The sequence below is a fragment of the Bactrocera tryoni genome, chromosome 1, assembly GCF_016617805.1.
Source record: "Bactrocera tryoni isolate S06 chromosome 1, CSIRO_BtryS06_freeze2, whole genome shotgun sequence".
Classification (NCBI taxonomy): Eukaryota; Metazoa; Arthropoda; class Insecta; order Diptera; family Tephritidae; genus Bactrocera; species Bactrocera tryoni.
In genome coordinates this window covers 57,793,038-57,820,765 of record NC_052499.1, presented here as the reverse complement: position 1 = coordinate 57,820,765, position 27,728 = coordinate 57,793,038, and the positions used below count along the sequence as shown (strand labels likewise).

The following is a 27,728-nucleotide window of genomic DNA, read 5'->3' as shown; positions in this document are numbered from 1 at the left end:
CGGACAGAGCAAACGACTAGTAAATTTGAGATACATTGATACATTTGGGTCTTTCTCGGTCTTGGATCTCGCTTTTCGATGCTATATCAATGATTCTCACCTTCGTGAGTTTGTAATTGATCTCCTCGCCACTTTTCGAAATCGGTTCAATCCTTCGTCCATGCCAGCTTCTGCTACGGGGTCCTGGAAAGCGGTGACGAATTATCTCTCCTCTGTAAGCACATTCAGATTGCAGGTTTTAGTTCTGCTACTATGGTGTAGCCGAGTTCCAGATGTTTTGACGGGATGTCGTTTCTGTCCACCGCTACTTGTTTATCTCCGTGATCTCCCGTAACTTGGCTACAGCAGTTTCGTATAGTACGACCAATCTCTAATCGCCGCAAGAAATCATTTTGATTTGGCCCTGGTACCAGCCAGCATCTGTACATGACGGTGGCGGATTCGGATCGCTAAGTAACATCTCCAGCGCCTCGCTTAACAGCGCAGCTTGCATCCATTTTCAGTGGACTATGGGAATTCTTCATCTCTCTCATCCAGCACGCCAATGAAAATGCAAGAGCTAGGCTTAACATCCACTCACTTGCTCTTGCCAGCCCTTGCACCCAAACCATGAATGTGCTCCTGTCTTAAGGACGTTTTTTCGAGCTTATTGCAAACGCTGCCCTCTTTTCGTAACTAGTTCGCTCCGGATATTTTACGGGAGATCCGGACTCCTTCAATTCTTTTTTTGTAGTTGTTAATTTGGTTCATGTTTTCGACTCACTAGTGTAGAGGAATATATGTCCGCTTGCGTATAGTACTATAGGCCCCGCTGTGCAAGTAGACTCTCTTATAGCGCAGTGTGTATGGCATCCGTAAGCTTCGTTCGAGACTGGGCTCATTAACGGCCACCAGCCAGAATATATACTATATAAATATATTTGATACAGCGGATTACATTAAGGACCGCATCGGAAAATAATCACGCCCACTTCAATTTAAATTTATGTTCAAAGCTACTAAGAGGAAATTATATTGTCTAACGAAATACCCCTAGAAACTTTAAATTTTCGAAAAATACGGAAGACTTGAACTGATTCGGTTCAAAAGTTGGACAAGTAGCCTGACTCCCAAAACCTTTTCTTTTTTGTGATATCCCTTTTTTCAACAACTAAAAAGTTCGGCTGTATTCGAACTTATGTCTTCCTTACTTGTTGATAATTAAGTATTCATTATTAATTAATAACACTTGACTTGTGACCAATGTTATCTAAACATATTATTATAAGTATATGCAATTGACTTTAATTAATTGATTATTTATGTATTCGAGAGAACTCCTATTAATTTGCAATTGCTCGGGTTTTCTATGCCCACTTGTTTAGTATTTAGTTAATACAATATATTTGCATTTATACTTCTTTGTCTTGCAGTTAACGCCAACGGTAATAAAATCATCTCTGGACCATTTATGCAACTCGACAAACCAGAAACAACACGATTATTAATCACCAAGCACTACTCACATCATTATCTGCCGTGCTACGCCAGCATCGAGAAGAACTACTACTATCTTAGCAGTGAGCAATTTATGAATGAATAACTACACCTTTAGCGAATACACATAAACATGTATATGCATATATTTCTTCTTTTTCCGCCTCCCCTCTTTTGCTCTCTTTTTACTCCACACATAGACGATACAAATTACTTTTACACCTGGTATCGCAATGACCAAATTGTGGAGGCTCACAGCGGACGGAACGAGTTCAAAATCTATCGCAATGGCACGTTACGCCTACCGCCCACTGAGCGCGCCGCTGGCGCTTACCGCTGCAAAATCAACGTCAACACTACGGCCATACTTTCGGTGCTCATCACAGTGGAGTATCCGGGTAAATAAGGCAAAACCATTACCGTGTAATAATCGATAATGTTTAACTATTTTCTCATTTTTTATTTGCAGTGCTCAAACGCGTAACGGCTTCTACAAACATTACCGCTGAGGTGGGTCAACCACTCGTACTCGACTGCCCGGTCGTAAGTGTGCCACCGGCAAATATTAGCTGGTTCTATGGAAAAGTACCGTTATCAAAGCAATTCAAAGACAACAGGCGAGTAGAAGCAAAAAACATAAATAAAAAAAACTAAATGCAAAAATTCATAGTTCCAAGGCTGCATCGGAAGTGGAAACCAATAAGCATTTGTCATTGTTTGAACATTTTATTTCAATTTACCATAGACCTAATTTTTCAATTTATGTAGTACAACTTTAACCGCCATTGTTGCCAAACTTTCTATCTGGTACAATTTCAACCGTCACTGTTGCCACTTTTCGCTAAGTACTCTGACATTTAACCATTTAAAAAAATATACAATGGTTTTTTATTAGATTTTAGTATCTTTTTTTACTTGTTTGTAAAAAAAAACAAAAATCATTAAATTTAAATATTATTTTTTTTTAATTTTTTGTAAAAAACTTAGCGTCTCTAATATAGTAAAACTTCTAAGAAGGCAATAAAATTCATTGCATTTTCTTCCATAACTTGAATCTAAATAATTAATTTGACTGGACTGGTTCCGGGCTCCGAACCCATAAACAATTTTTTCTAGTTAGAACAGCATTTGAACATTTGAAACATTTTGAAGGCAAAGGAAACTTGTCTTATGTGAATCGTCAATTCACCGCGGTTAAATACGGTAACATCAAACAAAAATTGAGAAATAGTGCTTGCAAATCGTAGTGCTGGCATCGAAGAGATACAAGTAGAAGAACATCTCAAAATCTTATAAAATAGTCTGAACACATTTTATTTGTTTTGCGTATAAAGCGAGTTAAAGTTACACTTCTATCAAAATATATATTTCTTTTACAAAAACGATGTCGAAGATATCTCAAAATAGATGCTTGACAACATAGCTGAGGACCGTACATTCATCAAACGCATCATTTTCGACCACTTCTTTCAGCAATTGGAGCCGTATGCCAGCAATAACGCGCCAAATATTTTCTTCTAAGGGTCAATCGTCCCGAGTCGGCATAGATCTTCATATAAACCCGTAAAAAGAAACCAACAGTGACCTTCATGGTGACCAAAAATTTTCATGTGAAATTCAGGATCTCGTTTTGGGACTATTCACCGAACGTACAACAAGGTACAAGGCCGTTCGTCTTCAACTCTTACACGAGCTGGACTACTATATGTAGTCCTTTGTGAAGCCATAGAAAAAAAAGAACTCCTGTGTTCGAACTTAGAAATGGGATTAGGTATGCGTTTAAGCCTTGACCTCCCAAACGCGGGACAGTCAAGAAGGAAGTATTTCCACCTCGTCTTCTTCCATACAGCTTTTGCAGATGGCATCTGGTAAGATTCCCAGCCCTGCAGTATGGACATCAATAGGGCGATAGCCTGTTAAAACCTCCAGAACTAGGGAGGGGCTAGCCTTATTATTATTTTATGCGACCGATCAAAAGGTTTTTGTAACAGCACATTAACTGTTGGTAACCCAGCGCTGGCCTGCTCCCGCGAAGCTAAGCTATCTAGTAGTTTAACACAAGAGGATTCGGGAGCACTGACCCGCTCCCATTCCACCGATAGTGGTTTTAGGGTGTCTTTCCTTGCCAGGTCATCAGTTTTAGAATTTCCTGCGATTCTGCTGGGGGGGGTTAGGCACTCCTTGATCAAACATGAACGTTGTTAATGAGTTCAAGGCTAGTATCGCTGCCCTGCTATCTGAGTCTGTGGTCACTTTTCTGAAGGAGGCTGAAATCCGAATCTATAAATATATTGCTACCCTAATGGCTGCAACCTCGGAAAACACTGAAATATTCAAGAAGTCTTAAGCTGGAGTTGGAAGAGAGCTCTTGATAGTAAACCTGCCCCTATCCTCCAACGGCTTCTTCAAACCCACAACTTCCTCGCTGGTATATGGATATATGGGCAGAGAATGAGCCGCCAGAGCTCGGTTTGGCCAATCTCTGATCTAAGTGTTCCGGTATGAAGTCAAAATGTTTGATGATTTTCAAATGTTCAGTCACGGGTACATTTAGGAATCTAGATTCCCTAAATCTGATAGCAACTTTCACAGCTATCGACTTTGTAAACCCACAAACTAAGATCTTTCCCCAATTCCTCGATTGCGTTCAATGATTTTTCGAATTAGGACTCTGCTGCCATTTTGATAATAAATTTGCACGATTTGCGAACGTTGTTCCGAAGTACGTCTGTTCATTACGGAATGGCAAACCAAGTTGAGCATTATAACAGTATTCTTTTATTAAATTCTTAATTCTAAACTTGTGACACATTTAAATTCTAAATTAATTATATTATTATATTTAATTATTTACTCAATAAAAATCGTTTATGATTAAGAAAGCTTCTTCAATTTAGAATCGCCTGAATTAGAATTAACATTGCAATAGCAATCAAGTTCACCAGTTTCAGGTATCATTGCTGTGGTGTACGTCTATTAGTCTGCCATTCTAATTAATACGATGACTTTCTTTGTGCGCTTGAGTGCGTCGTCTTAGTGATTTCCGCTTTGTAATTGTGGCAGTTTCAGATTTCATTTATTCATTATCTTTCATTTTTACACACAAATACATATTTGCAGACAGACAAGACATATTTACAGCGATACAGATTCATGCTTAAACCAGTGGAATTAATAAATGAAATAATTTCCTTTTGTAATTTTACAGGTATTTAATACTTGCCAATGGCACACTGGTGTTACGGAAATTGACTCTGGACGCAGCGGGGCGTTACAAGTGAGTATTGATTTTAATTTATGTTAAATTGTCTTGAAATGCAGATAAAGTTAGTAAATATCTTTTAGTATATCAAAAAAAAATATATATTTTCGAGAACAGAGAAAAGTGAAAGTAATCGAAGACAAAATTTCCAAAATTATCAAAATTTCAAAAATTTAATTATTTATTAATCAGAATGCCTTTTTCAATTAAAAGCAGTCTTAAAACGTAAGAAAATTATCTAATGATTTAACAGTACGAGATCAATATAATATAAGCATTATTTTAGAAGCTTCTTATGATTTATTGGCGTAGACCGCGCTATCGCGGATATAGCCGGACTTACAACAGCGCGCCAGTCATTCATCCTTTTCGCTGTTTGACGCCAATTGGAGACATGAAGCGTAGCCAGATCCTTCTCTACCTGGTCTTTTCACCGCAGTGGCGGGCTTCCTTTTCCTCTGCTTCCCCCGACGGGTACTGTGTTGAATAGTCTGAGAGATGGAGTGTTTTCATTCATTCCGATGACATGACCTAGCCAGGGTAGGCGCTGGCTCTTAATTCGCAGAAATTTGTCAATGTTGTCGTATATCTCGTACAGCTCAACGTTCCATCGACTCTGGTATTCGCCGTCGCCAATGCGTAACTCGAAAATTCGTTACGTCGACTCAACAGATGTTGTCATCGTCCATGCATCTGCACCATATAGCAGGACGGGGAGGATGAAAGACTTATAGAGTTTGGTCTTTGTTTGTCGAGAGAGAAGTTTGCTTCTCAATTGCCTACTCAATCCAAAGTAGCACCTGTTGGCAAGAGTTATTCTGCGTTGGATTTCAAGGCTGATATTGTTGTTGGTGTTGATACTGGTTCCAAGACACACGAAATTATCAAATTATCTACGGCTTCGATGTTATGACTGTCAAAAGTGACGTGGGAGCCAACTCGCTAGTGCGATGACTGTTAGTTTAATGGCAGGAGATATCATCGACGTGCTAGTACACTCTTATAGAATTCACATTCTCTATTCAGCTCGAATTATTTTATTTTCTCGGTGGTCTTCAGGTTTTCATGCATTACTCTCGATAAGACTTTATATACGATGTTGAGGACTCTCTTTTTGTGGATTGGGCAGTTCACACTTAAATTCTATTCGGTTGACAATTGTCAAACACTTAGAATTCTGCCAAGCTAATTGGACGGAGTTCATATTATTCATATTACCGTCAATAATAAATTTATGGTAGGCTCAAGACGCCCTGTCGTTTAACGAGGGTCCTGTTGATTCAAAACTAGAAGTTGGCGGTAATTCAGATATTTTAGTGGGTCTTTCTGTAGTCCTGTCATAACGATCATCTGGTTTACTAAACCTAACCATATGAGCACTGCAGACAATGAAAGTAGTGGCAAGTCAAAAAAATCGATGGTATACTTTAAGATGACAGTCGATGTAACGTGTATGAAAGTTTCGGTATACGAAAGATTTGTACAAAGTTAGTGTTGCTTTAGCTTATCGATTCAATGAACACGGTATTTTTATTGATTTTTTTTTTTATGAAATTGAAATGAATTTTTGATGACTCATGCCCAGCTCTTGACTGATGCTACGGCTGCTACTATGCCGGTCTCTTTCGACCAATTCAGCGATTTTATCGCAATTTTCGACGACAGGCCTTCCGGAGCGTGGCGCATCTTCGACCACCTCTGCACCAGAACGAAAACGTTGAAACCATCGTTGAATGCGATATTCACCGTTGCCAATCCGCAAAAAACATTAATCTTCAGCCGAACCTTTCTCATGAAAACTCGTCCACTAACTTCCACTCATCAGATGTCGTCTCCGTCCATACCTCTGCACCATATAGCAGGACGGGAATAATGAGCGATTTAAGGAGTTTATTTTTGTTCGTCTAGGGAGTTCAGCGAATTAAGAGACAGCGCCTACGGTGGCTAGGTCATATTGTCCGAATGGATGAAAACACTTCAGCTCTGAGAGTATTCGACGCAGTACTCGCCGGGAGAAGCAGAGGAAGAAGAAGACGTCCACTCCGTAGGAAAGACCAGGTGGAAAACGACTGGCGCGCTGTTGTGAACTCGGTTATAACCCCGTAACCAGTGTATACGCTAATAAAGAAGACAAATAAAAAGAACCTTAAAGGGGGTTCTACAAGCATAGATGGATTTAGCTGAAAAAGCTAAACGTTTTCCTAAAAATCGAGTTTGAGAAGTGTTTCGATGATTCGAAGGAGGACAAGTATAAGTGCCTAATATCGAATGGAGACTATTTTGAAAGCAACAACATTAACATTAAACGCGAAAATTCGCGTACAAAAAATTGTAGATCACTATAATTGGTGTATTTCCTTCGAAGGGAACTATGTATGTTGAGTAATGTGATTTCTTTAAAACGATCCGAGCTTTTCATCTTGTCTGTTATAATTGTTTGTCCATCTGGTTTTCATCTGGTGCCACAAAGAATCGCCATTAAAGCAGAACTGAACTACTCGGCTCTTCTGGATCATGTTGCAAGTGTATAAAAAAATGAAACAAATTTATGTAGAGGGCATTCCTAAATTATAATAATATTAAAGTTGACTTGAAAAATATGGTTAATTGCACAAGCTGCCCATAATTCAACCTGTTGTTATCGCATGATTATATATCATTATTGTGAACTTGTTTCGTGCGTTACATTGTAGCGAAGCATGCATCAGCTTAACTGCCCGCATTGTTGTTTTTTATGTTGTTGTAATGCAACAAGTATCAACACCTTTCATTAAACATCAAAATCAACATAAACAAACATGAGCAGCTGCTGTCGCGGCTTATTGCAAGCCGCACAACTCCCTTTGCCCGCTGCATTGTAGTTTTACGCTACTCTGGTCACTCTAATTGCCAATTGGGTAATGCGTTGGTGCAACACAACAATAATAAATACAACGAAATGAATGTTTCGCTAAGCGCCAAACGGTATTCGAGAAAACATGTTCTTATTAACACTTTTGCTGACAATGTTGACGGGTGCTGGCGTTGTTGTCGTAGCAGCTGCTGCCACAAAGTCCGCTGACGTCACTGCAGCGCAGTCAAGTAGTTGGTGCTGCGAAGATATCCATTTAAAGCACCAACAAGTGCGAACAAACGAAGGCAGCAGCACGTTATGTTTGTTATGTTTGCCCTGTGCTATGCGGCATGTGGCATGCAACTAGTCTTCCACTCAAACTTATTGGCAAGCGCAAAGCTAGCTAGCTAGAAGTTGCCTAAAACAATTAGAGACATTAATGTGATACAACAGCGGCATACGCACATACCTTCAATACTTATTTATTTATGTTATGTGAGGGTAACACGCATAGAAGCCGCCAAGGCGAAAAAAGCATAGCAACAATGCGAGCGGAATTTAAAAGCGTGCGGCAAAGTAGACAGTAGCGAAATATTTACAAGCTGCAAATTTCGCACTCCAACGATGAGCGTAATTGTCGCAGTTAACATTCAACCACACATTAGCCGCCCGAGTGCCAGCTGCTGGCCCAAGAATTCAAAGCACAGCAGTTGTGGGGAGTCGCTGACGGACGGCAAAGTTTGTTATGTAGCGGGCAAGCCTAGGGTGCGCTAGGGTGATGTTTTTGCTGCAAGTTCTATGAGCATAGTCTGTTTTTGTTGGGTGCGGTGAATAAGTAGAGCATAATTAGGACTTAAAGCTGTTATTGTGGCCGCCGTTTTTTGGGGTGCGCGACTTAACTACTGTCAAACAATTTCGAAAGGCAATCGAAAATGTTAATATATGAACATATACCTACAGGAAAAGTGGACTAGGACCGAGCCAGTTTAAGTTAGGTTAGGCTCAGTAGGTGATCACTGAGGAGAGAACTTTAACTGCAAAATTCTCAAGTGTAGCCAAAAAACGATGAACATATAACAACATCTAATGAATCGACGTTACGAGTTTTCGAGAGAAATGTTCTCCGGAAGATATGTATATGGTCCTTTGCGCATTTGCAACGGCGAATATCGCATTCGATGGAACGATAAACGAATTAAGGGACAGCGGTTATGCTGGCTAGAGCATGTCGTCCGTATATATGAAAACACTCCAGCTCTGAAAGTATGCGACGCAGTACCCACCGGTGGAAGCAGTTGTCCGCATAGACTTTAGACTTTACATATCCCTAAAGAAAAAAGTAAAACGGTGTGATATAACATGATCTTGGTGGCCAATCGACCGGCACGAAACTTCAAATTATCTGCTCACCGAAGTGTTCCCTCAATAAATTTATGGATTGATGCGATGTGTGCGAAGTGACGCCGCACAGTGGTGCCAGAGCGGAAAAAAAGGATTTTTTATCATTCCAAATTTGTACCATCTTTTCAATTTAAGCTAAGAACTAATCAAATAACATTATCCGAATACTTGGGCTTGATATATTCAATGGTTTTTTGTTGGGAGAGCTTCAAAGTCCAACAAAGTATCAACGCAAAGTTACTCAGAAAAATGTGATGAATATTGCAAAGGTTAAAACTCAAAAGTTAACCATAAAATATTAATTGTAATGTTTCAAAGATGTAATGCACTTGCTTTTAGCTTCATCGGATCCTTTTATTAATGGTTTCAGAACAAATCCCAAAAATAAAACTTTAGAATTGGACGATGATGTTCAAAAATTACTTGTTAAATAAATAATTAATAATATATGATCATTTTTGAATATTTATTGGCTATGTTATATGGGAGGTGGGCGTAGTTGTGGGCGGACTTGTTTCATTTTTAGAGAAATAATAATTTTTATTGATTCAAATCCGTTTGACAATTTTTAACAGTCTAGCTGTGATAACAGCGAAAATATTGCAACTTTTGTGATTATGGGAGATGGGCGTAATTGTGGGCCGATTTGATTTATTTTTTCTGGACAAGCTTATATTTACAAAATATTACACTGTAGAAAATTTTGTTACTGTAGGGTGATTTTTGATTTTTGTTTTATATGGGTGGTGGGCGTGGTTGGTTGCGGATTTAAAAAAAAAAATTTTTTTCATCTAATTTGGCAATATGAGAGATGTGTGCCAAATTTCAAAGCCCTACCTCGATTCCTTCTATTTTTTGCCGCGGCTTGTATGAAGCGGCACCACTGTGCACCGTCTTGTTGAAGCCAAATGTCGCTAAGATCACGAGCTTTAATTTCAGACTTCAAATAGTCGGTTATCATGGCGCGATAACGGTCGTAATTGATGGTTCTTGAATCTCTTAATGTTGCTTTTCGTTCCAAATGTGGCAATTTTGCAGGTTTACATATCCATTAAGCCACAAATGGGCCTCATCGCTGAACAAAATTTGACTCGGAAACCATGATCAAATGCTAAATAGCAATAAACAAAAATAACTTGACAGCTTGACACTACTCACGCGTGATCTGTCCCAAGAAAAAGGCTATTGAAAAAGTACCTCCACTTGGGTCACCCGTTAGAAACTCTTCACGTTCTTCCACAATATAAATATACCGTATTGTAGGCCATTGAATTGAAATTTAAAAACTTTATTTTTCAAAAAATTGTAAAATTAGATTATTCGATTCTTTCACTACCTGCTTTCCCTGCAGGGTATTCATTCGTTCATAGTAATATACACTAATTCATGATTTACGAAATGAATGTGCTTACGTGCACGAGCGTAACATTATTTTAGGTTAATCTTCGTCACATATCCATTTTTTTCGATTGTATCCATGCATTAGGGACAATAAAGAATAAAGGCGTATAGTAACTATACGCCAAATATATACTTAATATGTGTAAGCCATGTCCCTACAAAACACTGGTTTTTATTTAATTATTGCTATTGTGGATAGAAAGGCTAAAGGAAATTGGAAGAATGTTATTTAAAGGGAAGGCGCTGTTGTCTCCTGGTTTTAGAAAATATGTATTCATATCGAGATCTATTTAATGATAAAGAAACTAATGCTGAAAGAAGAACACTGTCATTATGTACTAAACATATTCAGTAACTTTGAAAAACAATACAACAAGAAGAGAAAAGCAGTTCCTTGAGATAAATGTTGAGGCTATTTTTGGTATAAATACCAAGTGGCTTAGTAACCTGATCTCCATTGACGATGTTTTATGCTCGTCAATATTCCGAAGATGACTGACATATTGAACACGGTAGAATTTAGTCTAATTGCAAAATTAAGGCTATGACCGATAAATAGTAAACTCATCGAAAAAGATTATTTATAGAAAAAAAATCCGAAGCAACTTCCCTTTCGAACTTTCGCAAACAAAAAAACACCTTCAAAGTACTCCATATCTCTAGTAGTACTGAGTTCTTCACTTAGAGAAACCTTCAAGATCTTTTCTAAGATCGCAATCATAATAAAGTAGATTAAAGTCGACGAGAGTCCAGTTTTAAGCAGCTTAAGGGCGAATACCTTCTAAAGTACCCACGCTCAAAAAACGACCTATATATATTAAAGCATTTTAATTTTTATGTGACCTACATTTTCTAATATCTTACAGATATATTCGCTATCTTTTTTAACCAATTTATAAATGTTGATTTCTTTATTTTTTGTATCTTTCAGATGCTTAGCGCAAAATCAGTTTGCCTCCAAGACGCTGTTCCGGTGGGCCTTCAATGTGTTCGATGATCCTACACCCACTAGCCATAATGACCTCTTACCCAGTCTGCAAAATGCGACGCAGTACGTTCCAACAGGTGGCAGCTGTCTGTTACATTGTTATAATCAGATCGACGGGCCGCTGATTGAGTGGTGGTATCGGAGCACATTGAATAATGCGGCGCTGAAGATCAGTAATCACAGTAACGAAATTGTTATAGAGAATGCGAGCCAGTTAAATCAAGGTTACTACAGCTGCATAAGTGGGCGAAGTAATCAGGTAAGAATGAAAAAGGAATCATTATTGATGAACTAATATTACGGGATTAATGGAACTGCTAAAGGATAAAGGTTTTTCGAGCTATTTTTTCAAATCAACAGCGGACTTCTCCGTTTCTTTACTTGTAATAGTTAACATTTGATTTCTTGTCAAAAATGGCTAACTACTTTTTTTGATCCAAAACGCCATTAAACTTAAATCTAGCCATAACTAAGCACTAAATTAAGTTATGTGTATAATTTGGTAGAGGCAATAGCCGCAGCAAGGGGTAGCTATGACTTTTTAAGACAAATACCGGTCAATGTATAGGATATACAATTAAAATGTAAAGAGAATTCTTCTCTGACAAAAGTATCTCTGTATACCAAAAATGGGTTGAATCTGGTCAATGTTACCCTGAGGCCGCATCTACCTAATATGTAGAACATACCTGTACACTCATAACAGTGTATCTTTGTGCCCAAAATGGATAAAATTGGGCGAAAACTTAAACAAGCCCCCATATAACTAATATCAGGATTTTCGAACATCCGACTGACTTTACTCAATAAGATTAGTTATTGTTTGTGAGGTCCCTTAATGAAACAAATTTTTTTAGTAAGTGACATGATAACAATAAAACATAAAACCGGGTCGATACTACCCAACTCACATATAAAGGGTAATCCGTTTCGAGGCTCCCTACTTTTTAAAGAAAAAACACAGAAACCTCAAGTTTAATGAGAAATGTTTATTATTATCTGAAAGAACATTTTTTGCATTCGCAAAAACGTGAAATTATCTGCTCACCGAAGTGTTCCCTCAATAAATCCATTGATTGATGCGATATGTGAGAAGTGGCGACAAGTGTCGCCAAGATCAGGAGCTGCAATTTCAGCCGTCAAATAGTCAGGTATCATGGCGCGAAGGCGGTCGCCTTTGATGGTTACGTTCTCATCGACATCATTTTTGAAAAAATATGGACCGATGATTTCACCGGCTCACAAACCACACAAAAGCGTTGTTTTTACTGTATGAAATGGCAGCTTTTCCTTTCATGTTGCTCTTCGTTCCAAATGCGGCAATTTTGCTTGAGCCATTTGAGACAGAAATGGGCCTCATCGCAGAACAAAATTTGGGTTTAAAACGTTGAATCTTCTTGGAACTTTTCTCTCAGCTGCGGCTGCTGTTTTTTCTTCACTGCGTGCTGGACGTGGTCTATTCGTTCCAATATTTTTCAATGCTGGGTCTCAAGACGGGTGATAGTGTTGCACGAAGTAGGGTAAATTTTAGTGATAAAATTGAACGATTTTTAAACGTTGTTCAGGCTTAAGTATTTCCATGATGAAATGCCAAACAATACTGAACAAACATAACATGACAACTTGACACGACTAACACGTAATCTGTCAAAAAAAGGCTATTTAAAAAAGTACCTCTACTTGGATCACCTATTATATGAACCTGTGTCAAAATTGGACGTAAATTTAAAATTCACTCGACTAATTTCAACCGAATTCGGTACATCGCATTATTCTGACATTCCCGTTTTACAGGGCGAAATCGCCACGCCTACTTTCTATATAGCTTCATTTTAAGCTCCAACTGATTCCTTCACTTTCCAATATACGAATCAAGAACCAATCAATGTATCCTGATACAATTTTACACGATGAATAGGGAGGATGGAGGCATGTGTCGAAGTTCACGCAAGTGAGGAGCGCCATTCACTAGGGAGTGGCCAAAAACGATTATTTTACATTACTCAAGCAGCTCACGACTTCCGGTCTTAGACTAAGTGTCCTCTGGCTAGCCAAAAAACATCCGTTTGAAGGCGAGCCAAAGCGAGTAGTGTGCGCTGGGTTTGGAACCCGTCACGAAGAAAGCACTCCCTCGGATGAGAGACCCCCCTTTTCACTTAAGGTTTCTAACGACCAAAAGTTTCCAAATTCATACCGCAACTGTTCACGTCCCTGATAACGAATATGTGGACGCCAATTCCTATTACGAACTTTTTACCAAAAGTATTGGTGTCAGATATATGTATGTATTATTGAAATTCGGATAGAAATTTTGCTTTAATCCTTCCAATTGGTGAGAGTATAAAGTGTTCGGTTATTGCCGAATTTATCCAAACTTACTTGTTTTATATATTTACAGTTATTCGGAGAATAGTAGTATCTGGAATGGTCCGGTCGATATATCGTTTTCTCTTCATCTAAATTCTTTCTTACTTTCTTCCACAGACTTTCCATGTAATCGTGACCGCACCGCCGGTGATCGTCGAGCCACTTATCTCCTATGAAATACTGATAACCGCTTCTTTGCAATTTCGTTGCAACGCCACCGGCAATCCCCGGCCGGTAATAAGCTGGTATCACAATGGGGTTCCTCTCAAAAGTTCCTACACACGCTACATTGTTGGCAACGAACTGCATTTACACTCCTTCGATCCGATTGAGGCGGGCATATATCAATGCTTCGCACGAAATATCGCCGGAGAGGTGTACAGTGCGGGCGAGTTGCGTTTCCGCAACAAAGACGATGGTTTGCTGCTGAAGAATCCACTGCAGAATATACGCTGCTATGCGCTCAGCTTTAATACGATCAATGTGACTTTTGAAAGCAACTTTTTTGAGGTAAGCTTTTAATTATAATTATTTTTATTTTTATTAATGTTTGCATTAATATTTTGTACAGTCGCTCTTCATTGTGCACATTGTGCAGAATAATCCGCATCGTTGGATCTCCCCATTCGCGCCGATGAAACTAAATCATACCTCACATTTGGTCATCTCAAGCCACCTACCCGTTTACCGTCCCTTTGAGCTGATCACACGCGTACTAGTGCCGACCTCAGAGATACGTTTGGCCAACAAGACACAACAACAGACAATACTCAGCTCATTAAGAAGCCCACCGGTGACATGCTGCACGCAAGGCTGTGAGTTATTAATTGTTTATTTGGGAGGGAGGATAGTAAACAAATTTTAACCAATTTATGTCACTCGTATTCTCATTCTTATTCCCTACGCAGTGCTCTTACATTTGGTGCACATGGGCAATGATACCTTTGTCACTTGGTCACAGCCGGAATTGAAGGGCAAGAAGTATTTTATACTCCAATTCTCCGGCAATCACACACAACCGCATCCGCAGCAATTGCTTAGTCAGCATCTACGTGGTACTGTGCAGCACGTGGACCTCACACAGGAGGATGTCGCTCAGAAGCTCTGTGATATTGAAGCGCTCAATAAAGCACAGACGCGTGCGGTTTTGAGGAGCGCTCAGGCAGGTTATATTGATAACAACAGTCATGTGGAATTGGAGGAGGAAATTTTTAGTTTGGTAGTGTTGTCCAATGTAACGGGTGTTTTGTTGGAGAATTTCAATCGCATAAAATTACGTGTCCTAATTATCACGCGTGAAAATGAACATCTAAAGCAGGACTTTCGCTATGTGCAATGGAAAACGGTAAGTTTTAGGAATGTTTTTTACTTGCAAAAAACCGAACCTTGACCATTTATTGACAGCTTTATGTAATTGAATTTATTTCCAATATCTTACGAGTATATGCATATGTATGTATATATGAAAGTCTAGCCGATTTTATATATTTTTTGGAATGATCGACTTTATTTATCCGACGAAGTAATATGAAAAAGTAAATGTTTCCAACAATTAAAAAAGGAGTCTCCCTCGGACCTCTTGAGTAAATTCTTTATTCCGAAAGTTTTGCGATCAGAAATCGAAATTTCTTTCGCCTTAAAAGCTTGAGCTTACGCTCCAGAATAGCTGCAGAATAGCAGAAACCGGGAAACATGAATCCTCTACATTTTGAGTTCTCACTTATATAACACTGCTCCAGCTATAGTCGGTCAGTCTCTAAGTAGCTCTTTCCTTTACAACTTCGTTAGAAGAAGAACATTTATTTCGTTTTGTGGTACGAACATTTTGTTATGTAACAAGTCCAAAAAGTCTAGGAATATATACCATATCAATAGTTGACGATGTAAATTAAAATTCCACAGATTGAGAACGACACCAACGAGCTCGCCAACACACCGTTTCGTCTCAGCATAGTGGAGTCACGCATGCTTACCTTTCACTTTCATGAACATTTCAATGAATCGTGTGTACACGCGTGTCACTGGCAGATACAGTTCCCCATTATACGCAAAGAGGAGCCGAAATGTGACCAACTGCCGATAACCAATTCACAAGTGGTTATACGCGGTCTCAAGCCATCCGAGCGTTATCGTGTGAATTTCTTCAGCTGCAAAACACAAACATTCTATGGACAAGTGGATAGACAAACATTGCCCGATCGTAAGTTGCAAATGCATATACTTTACGAGAGTTATACCTAAAATACTTTCACCGTCAATAGCACCGGGAACGATCAGCAATCAACGCGTTATACGACACAATGGCCTAAAACTGCTTTGGGATCCGCCTTTGCAGCCCAACGGCAAAATTCACCACTACAACATACTGTGGACCTTGGGTAATGTGACACATGAGGTCAACGTTTTGGACTGTACTGCATGTTCCTTTAAGGTGAGTAGAAGAATAAACAGAGATTATTATGAGAATAACCACAAACTCTTCCGCACAGTTTCCGAACATCTCCGAGACGGCGAAAATCAATGTAACTGTACGCGTTGTCGGCGAAACCGGTGTGGGCGCACCGATTTTCATTGACTTGCGTAGCATAAGTCACCATTCGCTGGAGATTGAATGCCCTTCAAGCGAATCAGAGGTCTATAGCGGCATTATTATCGGCTCACTGCTCTCTGTGGTTTGTGTAGTTGTCTTCGCCTTGCTTATCATATTTCAAAGACGACGCTATAAGGCGCGCACACAAGGACCCACACATCTCAGTTCGCCATCAGAGATGAATTTCGGTAATCTGAATAATCCCAGTATACCCAGTGAAAGTGCTGGTGGTTTAAGCGGCAGCACCTTCCAGCAGGATTGCCACGAAATGCAGACGTTGATACCGAAAAGTGGACGTTATGTCGACATACATGCCGCGCGTCCAAAAGAATACCAAACCACGCAACTACCGAATGGCAATGGTAACGGTAATGTTGTGCGACGTCAACTCACTGTCGAAGTGGAGCCAAATCCCAATGTCACACAGCACGATTATGAGTTGGATGGGCGGGCGAACGTATCACAGCTGCCGTTGTGCAGCTCAACGCCGGAGAAAGCACCACCGGATGGTGCACATCCCTTTTTCATACCTTTCAAGCAGACGCCGCCCAATACCGTGGCCACGGCGCTGCCCAAACATAGTTCCTCAAGTAATTATGCCAATAATGGCGGTGACGCTGGCGCGGGTGATGCAAGCGGTTATGTCGTGCCGCCCAACACGTTGCCACTCATGTCAACGCCACCAACCACGCTGGCGCTCGGCGTAGCCGGCCAACAGCGCAGCGGCAGTTTTAGCAGTAGCAGCTGTGGTGGTAGTAGTGGTCCTAACGGTAGTCGTAGTAGTAGTAATAGTAGTAAAAAACAGTTCCATGCGAATTACTCCAAACATTCCAAATCGAATGATGTGATCTGTTTGCTCGCGGACGAAGAGGTCGCGGCAACATTGACGCCCACCAGCGAAGCTGCCGTAGCGTTGGCACTAACGAATGGTTTCAAGGCTGCAACAGTAGCCAGAACAACAGCGAGTGCGGCAGTGGCAGGCGATGCGGCTAGAATAGCAACAACAAAGGCAGGCGCTGGGCAAGTGAGTGCTTATTTCTTTTATTTGAATGAACTTGTTAGTATTTATTATAAATTATATTTCAGAAGCCTGCAATGCTGACCACAACTATTGCCACCATGCATGCGCCCAACCAAAAAAGTACTTCTACAATTCTAGTTAGTCCCGCCAATCAGCTGAAACGCGGCGCTTCGGTTAAGCTGAAAAAATCCACTGCGGACAATAATAAGTCGCGCAACAATTCCATAGTTCCTGCCTTTGGATCGATGGCTGCCACGGGCAAAGCCACTGCTGCTACGGCCGCGTCAGCGAATCCATGGTCCACTACGGCGCCGCCGTTTACCGCGGCTGCAACGTCAGCGTCTACGTCGGCGTCGAGCAGTAATAGCAATGCTTTTAGTGTGGCGTTCAGCGGCGCGCATCGTCGTCTCAACGTGGACCCGAACGGTTGAGCGCTTACGCTAAGTATATGTAATACATACATACACACACCTAAAAAAGCTAAGAAAATTCAAGTTTCACGTAAGTAAGAGTCAGTAAGAGTCATTTCAGGGAGGCAAAAATTGTGGAAAACGAAACACATTCAGGATAAAAATAGTGATTAGGCGTCGCGCTGTGGACGCCGCCGAACATGTATCCGCGCATGCGTGCGCTTTAAACCTACAAAAACAGTAAAGAGAAACATTCCAAAACCTATAGATTTATATACACAAGCATACTTATACAAATATTTAAAAAGAGAAGGTAGCAATAGTTATAGCAATAGGCTTTCCGATCCCAAAAAAACATGTTAAAAAACTTTAGCATATTTTATAAATGTGCGAAAATGGCTATTCTAGCTGCTGCAAAGCGTTTAGTTTACATATATACACATTAAAAATGCTTTTAGCTAATATTTACGAAGAGTATATCTTGTGGTAAATAGAAAATATGCATTTATGCCGTTTATAGTTACAGTTAAGCACACCTATACACACAGTACCAGACCTAACCACAAAAAACTAATATAAATATATTAAAAAATGTTTTTGTCTATGCAATAGGGTGTGTCAAAAATAAGGAACAATTTTTTTTGTTTAGTACTCTGAAAGATAGGTTCTTATTAGACTCCTCCAAGTAAGCCTTTTTAACTCCGAAGAATAAGTTCTTAGACAGCTCTAAGAAAGTCAATTCAAGTATGAGCTCTTAATTGTAATGGGAAGGTCCTGCACCTTAAAGTTTTCTTACTGTCAGATGGAAGAATTCATATGTTTTTTCCAGCTACTTGAAATATCATGTTTCAATGCCTGTCAAAAAAAAAACAGGAAAAACGTTAACTCCGAAGCTAATATATCCTTCACAGGTGCATTTCTTTTAGTAACTATGTGCCCAGTTTGTATGGCAGCTATATGCTATAGTAATCTGATCTCAACAATATCTTCGAAAATTACATTGTTGTGTTAGAAAATAATCTATACCAAATTTCGTGAAGATATACCGTCAAATGAGCAAGTTTCCCATAAAAGAACTTGCTTCCGATCGTTCAGTTTGTATGGCAGCTATATGTACATATATACGATATCTTAAAAACAGAGGGACTAGTTCGTATATATAGACTCAACTCAACCTACTTATCATTTATAATTATATTGGTTGTCAAAAAAGTCTTCCGGTATTTTCGCTAGTTGGCGCTGAAAGCGCGTTGTTCTAGTTTTATTCGTCGCATCGGGTCATGCTATACCTTTTTGGAAAGCCCATTTCACGAGCTAACACGTGTTTGATTGATTGTCGTTTCTTTTAAGTCGTTCGTGAGTTATAGCGTCGCAACCATGGAGCAAATTACGGCATATTTTACAGTACTACTACGATAAAGGCAAAAATGCATCTCAAGCCGCCAATAAAATTTGTGCAGTTTATGGACCCGATACAGTTTCCATTTCCACCGCACAACGATGGTTTCAATGTTTTCGTTCTGGTGTAGAGGTGGTGGAAGATGCGCCACGCTCCGGAAGGCTAGTCGTCGAAAATTGCGATAAAATCGCTGAATTGGTCGAAAGAGACCGGCATAGTAGCAGCCGTAGTATCGGTCAAGAGCTGGGCATGAGTCATCAAAAATTAATTTCTATTTCAATAAAAAAGAAAAATTCAATAAAAAATACCGCAAGACTTTTTTGACAACCCATCATATACTTCATAGGGTCTCCGACGCTTCCTTCTATATGGCAAACTTAATATACCCTGTTCAGAGTATACAAACAGAAAGAAAAAAAGGAAAAAAAGTCCAATTTCGTACAAGACTGTGTGTCATTTAAAATGATTTTCTTTCATCAAATTACAAAAGTTATCAAACTACAATCAATTGAATAGTTAGACTTACGAAAAAATTGTAAGAGGCCATTTTGTAGAGCACTTAATTTCCTACAAAATTTATGAAACGAAACATCTTTTCAAAAGCTAGAAGCGAAGTATACATTTTACTATCTGACATATAAAAAATAATAGAAACCGGTAATGCGGAAGACCCTCATATTGCAATTAAGAGCTGATACTTGGAAAAATTTTCTTAGAGCTGTCTAAGAACCTATCTTTTAGATTTTCAGAGTAACAAGCAAACAAAAAATCGATTTTCTTTAACCCACCCTGATAACACCTCAATAACAAATTATATACACATAAGAAACTATAAACTAGAATTGCGTGTTCTGAAGCACGAATTGAACTCTGTAAGAAAACATATGAAGCTACGCATTGCTGTGGATGAAAATCATAATATAATTTACTTTGTTTTTAATTGCGTCGGAATGTGAGTTCCAATATTTTGCTTCATGGTGTTTCAGTTTATTTGTTCTTAAAATCAACTGAGGCTAGTTTAGTTTAGTTTTTGTTTAACAAAGTTTATTTATTTAAAATATATGTGGTTTTTTTGTATTTTAAGTTTATAACGTTGCTAAGTTGAATATTTAGTTGTAGGGCTTTTAAAGATCAGCAAAGATCAGAGAATGCGAGAAATATTAAGTTGCAGAAGGATTTATTGTTTCACCGTTATATTACTATTATGTTGATTCCATGCTTATTATGTTATATTAATTAAAAACACATGAAAATTAGTGGTAGTCAAGTAGGCAGCAAGATCACTGTGACTCTTGCACGACTTCGTCCAATAACAATGAAATCCAGAGACAAACTTCTGGCTGCTCTCAGCACTTGTAAGAAGCTTATCACAAAAGCAATGAATATCTGAACAGTTGAACCTATTGAAATGCACAAACTGCCTGGTACCTTCTTCCTGAGCTCTATGAGTTCTATGCATATTAGTGAGGTAGAATTATTTAAGCACTTTCTGCTTGACTGTCCTTCTTACCCCGCACGTTACACGATCAAGAAATATCTTTTCAGTTGCAATACACACACATTTTTCCAACTTAAATGGCATCGTGTTATCATTTTTCCATCCAAATCGAGCGGCTACTTGACGATCGAGTTAAAACAGCTGAACACATAGTTTTCAAACTAATGCCATGCAATTATCGGGAATATGAATATTTGGTTATACGTATGTAGGTTGCCCTTTATATTTCGAGATTGGAGAACAAAAACAAATTTTAATTATCGAAAATCACTTTATTGCTTTTAAAAATATACTCCATTAAGATTTTTAAACTTTTGCATGAGTGTGAAAAAATTGTCGAATGTGTCTCGATTGAGGTTCCTCGAAAACATGCCTTTGAATGCATCAACCGCCTCTTCAGGTATCGAAAAACGTTGAGCTCTTAGTTTGTTTTTTACGACGGCAACAAAAAGAAGTCATTCGATGCCAAATAAATAATATATGGAGAATGACTAATCGAATCGATATTTTAAGCGCTCAAAAATGCAGTTGTTTCAGAGAGCTAACACTGCCTGGTGATGAGTGAGCCTGATTCCTTGAAAGACAACTGTCAAATAAATGGTCGTATACCACTGAGAATGTCTTGTTCTGCGATTTTTCATTGACATGGTTGCGACATGTCCACTACCGAAAAAACAAGCAACCATTTGCTTGGAATTGTTTCGCGACTCGAAAACCGGTGTTGAATTCCGCTAATCTTGAAACACTCATGCAGTCGACTGCTCTTTACTTTTGAGCTCATACGCGTTAATCCTCGTTTCTCCATCAGTTACGATTTCATAGACGTATTTCGTAGCACCGCAATCGTATTTTTTAACACTTCTCTCCACTAATCGACCCTAGACATTTTTTGAGCGATTGAGAAATTGGGAAAAAATACTTTTTACACTCAAATGTTCCTACAATATTGAATATATGCTGATCCCACTATTGCCTACAGCTGTCACTAGGTCACGATAGGCCACATGACGCTCTTGCAATAACAGTTTGTGTATAGCATCAATAGTTTCCGGAACAACAAATGATTTTGGATGGCCATCACGAAATCCGTCTTGGACTTCTACGAACACTTTGATCTGAATTGAATTCACCATACGTTCGATAAACAGTAGTTCTTGTTGTGTTTTCATCGCTAAAAATTGAAGTTGTATCGATGAACTTACATACACTGCTGCTGAGTTAATGCGCGACGGAAATTGTAAAACATAATCACGCGAAAATGTTCAAGATTTAATTCCCTATTTTGGCCGAGTTGAATATTTTAAGCCACTGTAAACAACAAAAATAATAGTCGTATATCAAAACATTATCAACATGTATAACATCAAAAATGACAAACTTTACGATAAAGTTGTCAGCTGCCAGATTGTAACACTTCTTCTTCCTCTTCAGTGGGAAATGGGTTGTCAAGTCCCGAAATATGAAAGCCCACCTACGTATTCATGGATAAATATAAGCATATCAATCAATTTCTGCAGAAATGAAAGTGGTTTTGTCCCTCGAATAGCTATAATGCAGATTAAGCAAAAATCTGGAGTCTGTTGTTGAAACCTTCCATGTTTCCATTATGTTATTAATTTCGTGCGAAACGTTCAGAGATTTCCAGCGATTCTTGAAAGTATTATTGATAAACAGCTTATGCCACGACTGTCATTTGAAATCAATTTTGACAAATAGTCTGTGTGTCGTACTTAAAGCTAGTTCTTGATCGTGTAACTGCAGCAATAACAAGATTACCATTGAAGCAAGAGTAATCGTGGTGAATTAGCTGGTATTGAAAAACTCACCTTAGCGAATTATTGAGTACTCTGAACTTTTCGGCTATACATAACGGTTTTTTCTCTTTAAGAATTATGTTATAATTAAGATTACGATTGCAGCTGCATAATATGAATTTTACGTTGATCAACGATAGAAGATATCGCTTATTTATCTCTAATCACCTAACACACATTCATGCTTGGATCACAAAATCATTTCGACGATAATTTTTTCAAGAAGCGAATACTATATTATCATGGCATGCATACAAAGTTGGTGTGTTGTTAAAGGTTGTGAATATTTCCTAAATATAACTGGAATTTATAAAAACGATTTACGGCGGTATATTTAGTCGAAATTTTTAAATCCTTTTGTCGCTATTTTTTTAGAATTAAATAAAAAAATCGAAAAAATTTGATTTTTTTTAGTAGCGCTCCTTATTTATGAGTATTTTTTTTTTTTTATTTATTTATACATCTTGGGTTATGTGACATGTTAACTCTAGCAAATTCATTATAGCTGATTAGGTAATAAAATCATGTTATGAGCCCGTCCCTTACCGGGATTTATAGATAACTTATTCTGCAACTAATCTATAAAACTCGAGGGAGTAATATTAACAATTCAGCAACTTTTATTAATCGAAACTTTTCCTAAAGATATAACAAGTTATTTTTCAGGTAGAATTTTCTAAACGTAAACTACTGAATCAGTCGAGATTTTACCACCTAAGCACACACATCTTTTCTTTTTTCCTTTTTGCCATTACCAACCGAAAATCCATTTTAATTACTTTTCCTTATGTGGCTGCTTATATACGAGGGTATTTACACTAATATTAAGTAGATTTTTTTAATAATGTTTTATCTTCCATATTTATTTAACTATGTATATTTTAAATGTTTTATTTTTTTAGTATTTATTTGTCTACATGTTTCTTTATTTATATTAATCCTGTCAGAATGTCCAAATATAAAGTAGGGCTACTCATATACCAGTATAGCCAGAATCAAAAACCGGAAACTCAATAGCTTCTGAATTTCAGTGGTGAGGTTAAAAGCAGTACAGAATTTTTTACTTCGATGTTATATTTATGCAATAGACCTCAGGCAATCATAATTACGTCCGGATATACATTGTGACAAAAAAGCCGAACATTGTAAATAGAACTGCTTATTGACCGTATGTACATCCTGAAAAGATTCATGATGCACCAAACTACGATTATCGAAAAAACAATGAGCATCATTTTGGTTTTTGAGCGGCTTTGGCGTGATTGTTTTTTGGTTTCGGCTCGGTTTGCCCCCCTCCATTCCGATGATTTATGACTTGTTTGCATGTCAAATTCATAAACCCATGTCTCATCGGCAGTTATAATGCTCTCCATGAATGTGGGATCGGAATTCGCACGATGAAGCATGTTCAAAGAGACCTGTTTACGGTACTCTTTTTGCAAAAAAAAACAGCTTTATCGGGACGAGTCGACAAGAACGTGTTTTATATCTAAAATATCTACCAAAATCACTTCAACGGACTCTCGAGAGTTGTCAAGCGCTCTTGCCATTTCTCCAACACCTGCCTGTCGATTTTCAAGCACCATATTCTTCACTTTTTTTAACATTTCCATCAGTTTAAGGAGTCAAAGAACGAGGCTTGTCTTCAACGATGTCTCAACCATCTTCGAAGGCCTTGTACCACTTGTTGGCTTGTGTTCTTGATAAAACTGAATCACTGCAAGTCTTTTTTAACATTCGCAGTGCTTCTGCACACGAAATTCGGTTAGAAATACAAAAATTGAGACAAATTCTATGTTCGTCATTCTAAAAATCGCAATGCACTTCTGGGGTGTACCGACTTAAGTAGCTGGTGTAAACAAACTAGTTGACAGATCACGCTTATATTTGGCATGGTAATTAAAGACAGTCCTATCAACTTAACAAAATACATTTTTTTTAATATATCATCTACCAGGGGAATTTAATTACAATTTCCATGTTTTTTTTGTCCCAATGTATCTTGTTTCTGAGCGGCACTATGTTTTCTCTCTCTTCTCTCGAAAGTATACACGACAGTTCAGTTATCTGCACTCACTTTTCCGCTTCATTTGGTTCGGGTTTCGTGACGCACCAATAAAGATGTCATCAAAGACAAACAACTTTCAATACTAATAATTATGAAAATGTTTCAAAAACTTTAGAAGGAATGACATGTGCTGTATAAAGTTACAAAACCGATAAATTTGCAAAAAATGAAATAACAAATTTCAATAAATAATGGAAATTTTAACATAATGTCCGCATACGTAATGTGTTCTAAGTATCAGGATTAGAGAGCAGTAATAAAATTAAGAAAAATTTATATTTAACAGATTGGCATTGGCCAAAAATAATAGCAGACAAACACAGATATATAGAAAATAAAAAATAAATATATATGTATATATATGTGTATACATATCGTCAACTAAAATGCAAAATAACACATCATCAAAAAAATCAATTTTTATTGCTTTTGATTTACAACAACATACCTATACGTGGTAGCATTTTATAACCAAAACTGAACTTTTGTTTCTAAAAGTGGTTTCTATTATATCGTTTTTGCTTCGCTGGCAAACTTATGAAAAGTGATGTTACGTTATTTTGAGTTTTAGGTGACGATATATAAATTATTCCATTACACACATAAATTCATGCATACAAATTTGTATTAGAGTATATGTATGAAGGCATGTAACAACTAAAAGTTCCACCCAGTAATTCATAAAAACCGTTCATGTAAACAAAAGTGCAATAAACCAAAAAAAAAAATTAATAAGCATACCAACATACCTTAATACAAAATAAACACAAACGAAGCATTTAGAATTTCATGTTTTCAAATAAGTGTCACTTCAAAAGTGCTTTTGATACAATTACTTGCATGCGAGAAAATTAATATGACCAATGATATATGAATGAACAATACACAATGTTGTTGTGCTTTCCAGACAAAGGAAAATCGATATGTATGCAACTATATATATCAGTATAGATTACGATTTTTCAACACCTTATCGCTGAATATGAGCAAACCAAAGTATCAGTTAAGGCTTGGTCTCACATCAGGCATCCAGAATCAGACTTTAGAACCAATTCCCAAAGCCGGTTTTACATCTTAATATCGGTGACTTGGGCGGCATCTGAATTTAATTTCTTTAAAAATGACGCTAGAGACGACCCGTAATATCTTGAATTATATAATCTATAAAGCCAAAAAAAATTATAGGTTCCCAAATTCTAAGTGGAAAACTTTATTCTTCAAGTTCGTATAAGTGAAAGATTTTAAAGGCATAAGCCAAAGATAGAGGGGCCATAGGTGAATATTATTAAAGTGGATAGACAAAGCTTAATCGGCTCAGCACATCACACATCACATCGATATATAAACTTTCTAGGGTCTTCTGCGTTTGCCTCTGAGTGGAAAACTTAATATGCACTGTTCTGGCTATAATGATCCTGAAATGGTCCCCAGATTTCTCGAATCATATAAAAAATGCTAAAGAATACTGAATCGAACAATTTCCACGTAAAATGGATGCACTACAATTTACTGGATTGTGACAGTCGTGTTTGAGTAACCGGGCAGACACGCACTAATATCCTTCAAATGGTCTTCCCTGCAACAAAATTTCCTAAAATTATTTGGTGTATATTTTACGCAACAATAAAAACAACTAAACACCATTAAAGTCGCCTTTTTGAAGTAATGTGTACCAAAATTGGCTGGGAAAATCCTAATAATGTTCAGGTTCCTAATAATGAGTGATTTTCGAGGTATAAACAAATGATAAACGACCTTAGCCTTAGAAGTCGCAATCCGCATATTTTCTCATTTTAAGCTGGCAATACGAAAAATCCAAATAAGCTTCTTCAAAAAAATGTTGTTTATTTATGCAAAAATCTCATTACCAAAGCACACATCGATTTTCTCGCATGCGATAAAAATAAATAATTTTCTTCCAAAAAATTAATTATAGTTTGTGTACTGAGAAATATCGCATGTCGTAGCATACATATCGATTTTCTCGCATGCAATAAGTAATACTGATTTTCTCACATGCGATAAAAAATAAATAATTTTTTCGCATGGTGTACCACTAAATGCAGTAATAATGCAAATACGCAAAACCTAATTAAATTACACTGCAGGAGAGCCAAAGAAGCAAAAATAAAAAAAATATATGAGAAAAACAACAACAAAACAGTTACTCTCCAAGAAATAATACAGAAACCAATCACTTGTGTTCATTTACATAATTTCATATAAAAAATTGTTGTGTTTTATATTTATTTTTCCACTTTACAATACATACATACATACAATTAATTTTATACATTTACAAAAACAAGAAAAACAATACAGTTACACATAATTCAACTTTATTTGAATAATTATAAACAGTTAAACCTAAGTAAGCATTTAATAGTGATTATATAATATACTAATATTAAAAAAAAATGAAAACACATAAAGCACACACATATGTACGTACATAATAAATATATACAAGTATGTGTGCAACTACGCTGGTATTATATTAGAATGGCAACTGATTTTAAAGAAAAATTAAAGCATAATAAATATATGTATATGTACAAACCGTTAGCATTTTACAAAAACAAAAATAACAAAAAGTATTGAAAAAGTTAATGAATACAAAAACAACAATTTTAATGAAAACTTGAAAAACAAAGTCCAGACTGCCCAAAACAAAACGACTAGCAGCAACTTTCGACTATTCCGAAAACATACTTGAGATTCCTAAAGCAACAACATACTACAGTACAGACATAAAAACAGTTATGTGCATACATATATGCACACATAACATATATATGCCTATCTATCTATGTGTAAGAATTTTAAACTAAAAGGCACACAATTTTAGTAATAAAAAGCAGAAAGAGAGCAGCTACAAAAAATAAAAGAAAAGATTTGATACCAAAAGCATATTTAGATAAATGAAAACAAATATTAGATTACTACACACAAAAGCAAAAGAAATGTGAAAACAAAATGCATACCGCATACACTTACTAAAACTAAAAATTTGTATTTACAAGTATATAAAGATTTTGTTTTTTTTTTATTTATTGCAAAAAAATATTTAGAATTAAAAAGAAAAAAAAGTATGGCCACGGCGAAAACTTTAAAGGGGAAACACTGTTTGCTGCCGCCGTGCAAGTGGATGTGACAAGTGTTTAAATTTAATGCAGGTATTCGCGTCTTAACTTACTCGT

The 27,728-nt window shown here is 37.5% G+C and overlaps 1 protein-coding gene across 1 annotated transcript; it reads left to right on the top strand.

Moving 5' to 3' along the window:
- Positions 1-1,449: 1,449 nt before the first annotated feature.
- LOC120782415 (protogenin) lies at positions 1,450-17,770 on the top strand. The gene is made up of 12 exons (XM_040114664.1): positions 1,450-1,559; positions 1,677-1,874; positions 1,946-2,093; positions 4,685-4,753; positions 11,305-11,620; positions 13,846-14,238; positions 14,300-14,543; positions 14,637-15,073; positions 15,631-15,928; positions 15,990-16,159; positions 16,218-17,342; positions 17,408-17,770. The coding sequence occupies exons 1-12, from the start codon at positions 1,451-1,453 to the stop codon at positions 17,768-17,770; spliced, it is 3,870 nt and encodes a 1,289-aa protein (XP_039970598.1). The 5' UTR covers position 1,450.
- The last annotated feature ends 9,958 nt before the right edge of the window (positions 17,771-27,728 follow it).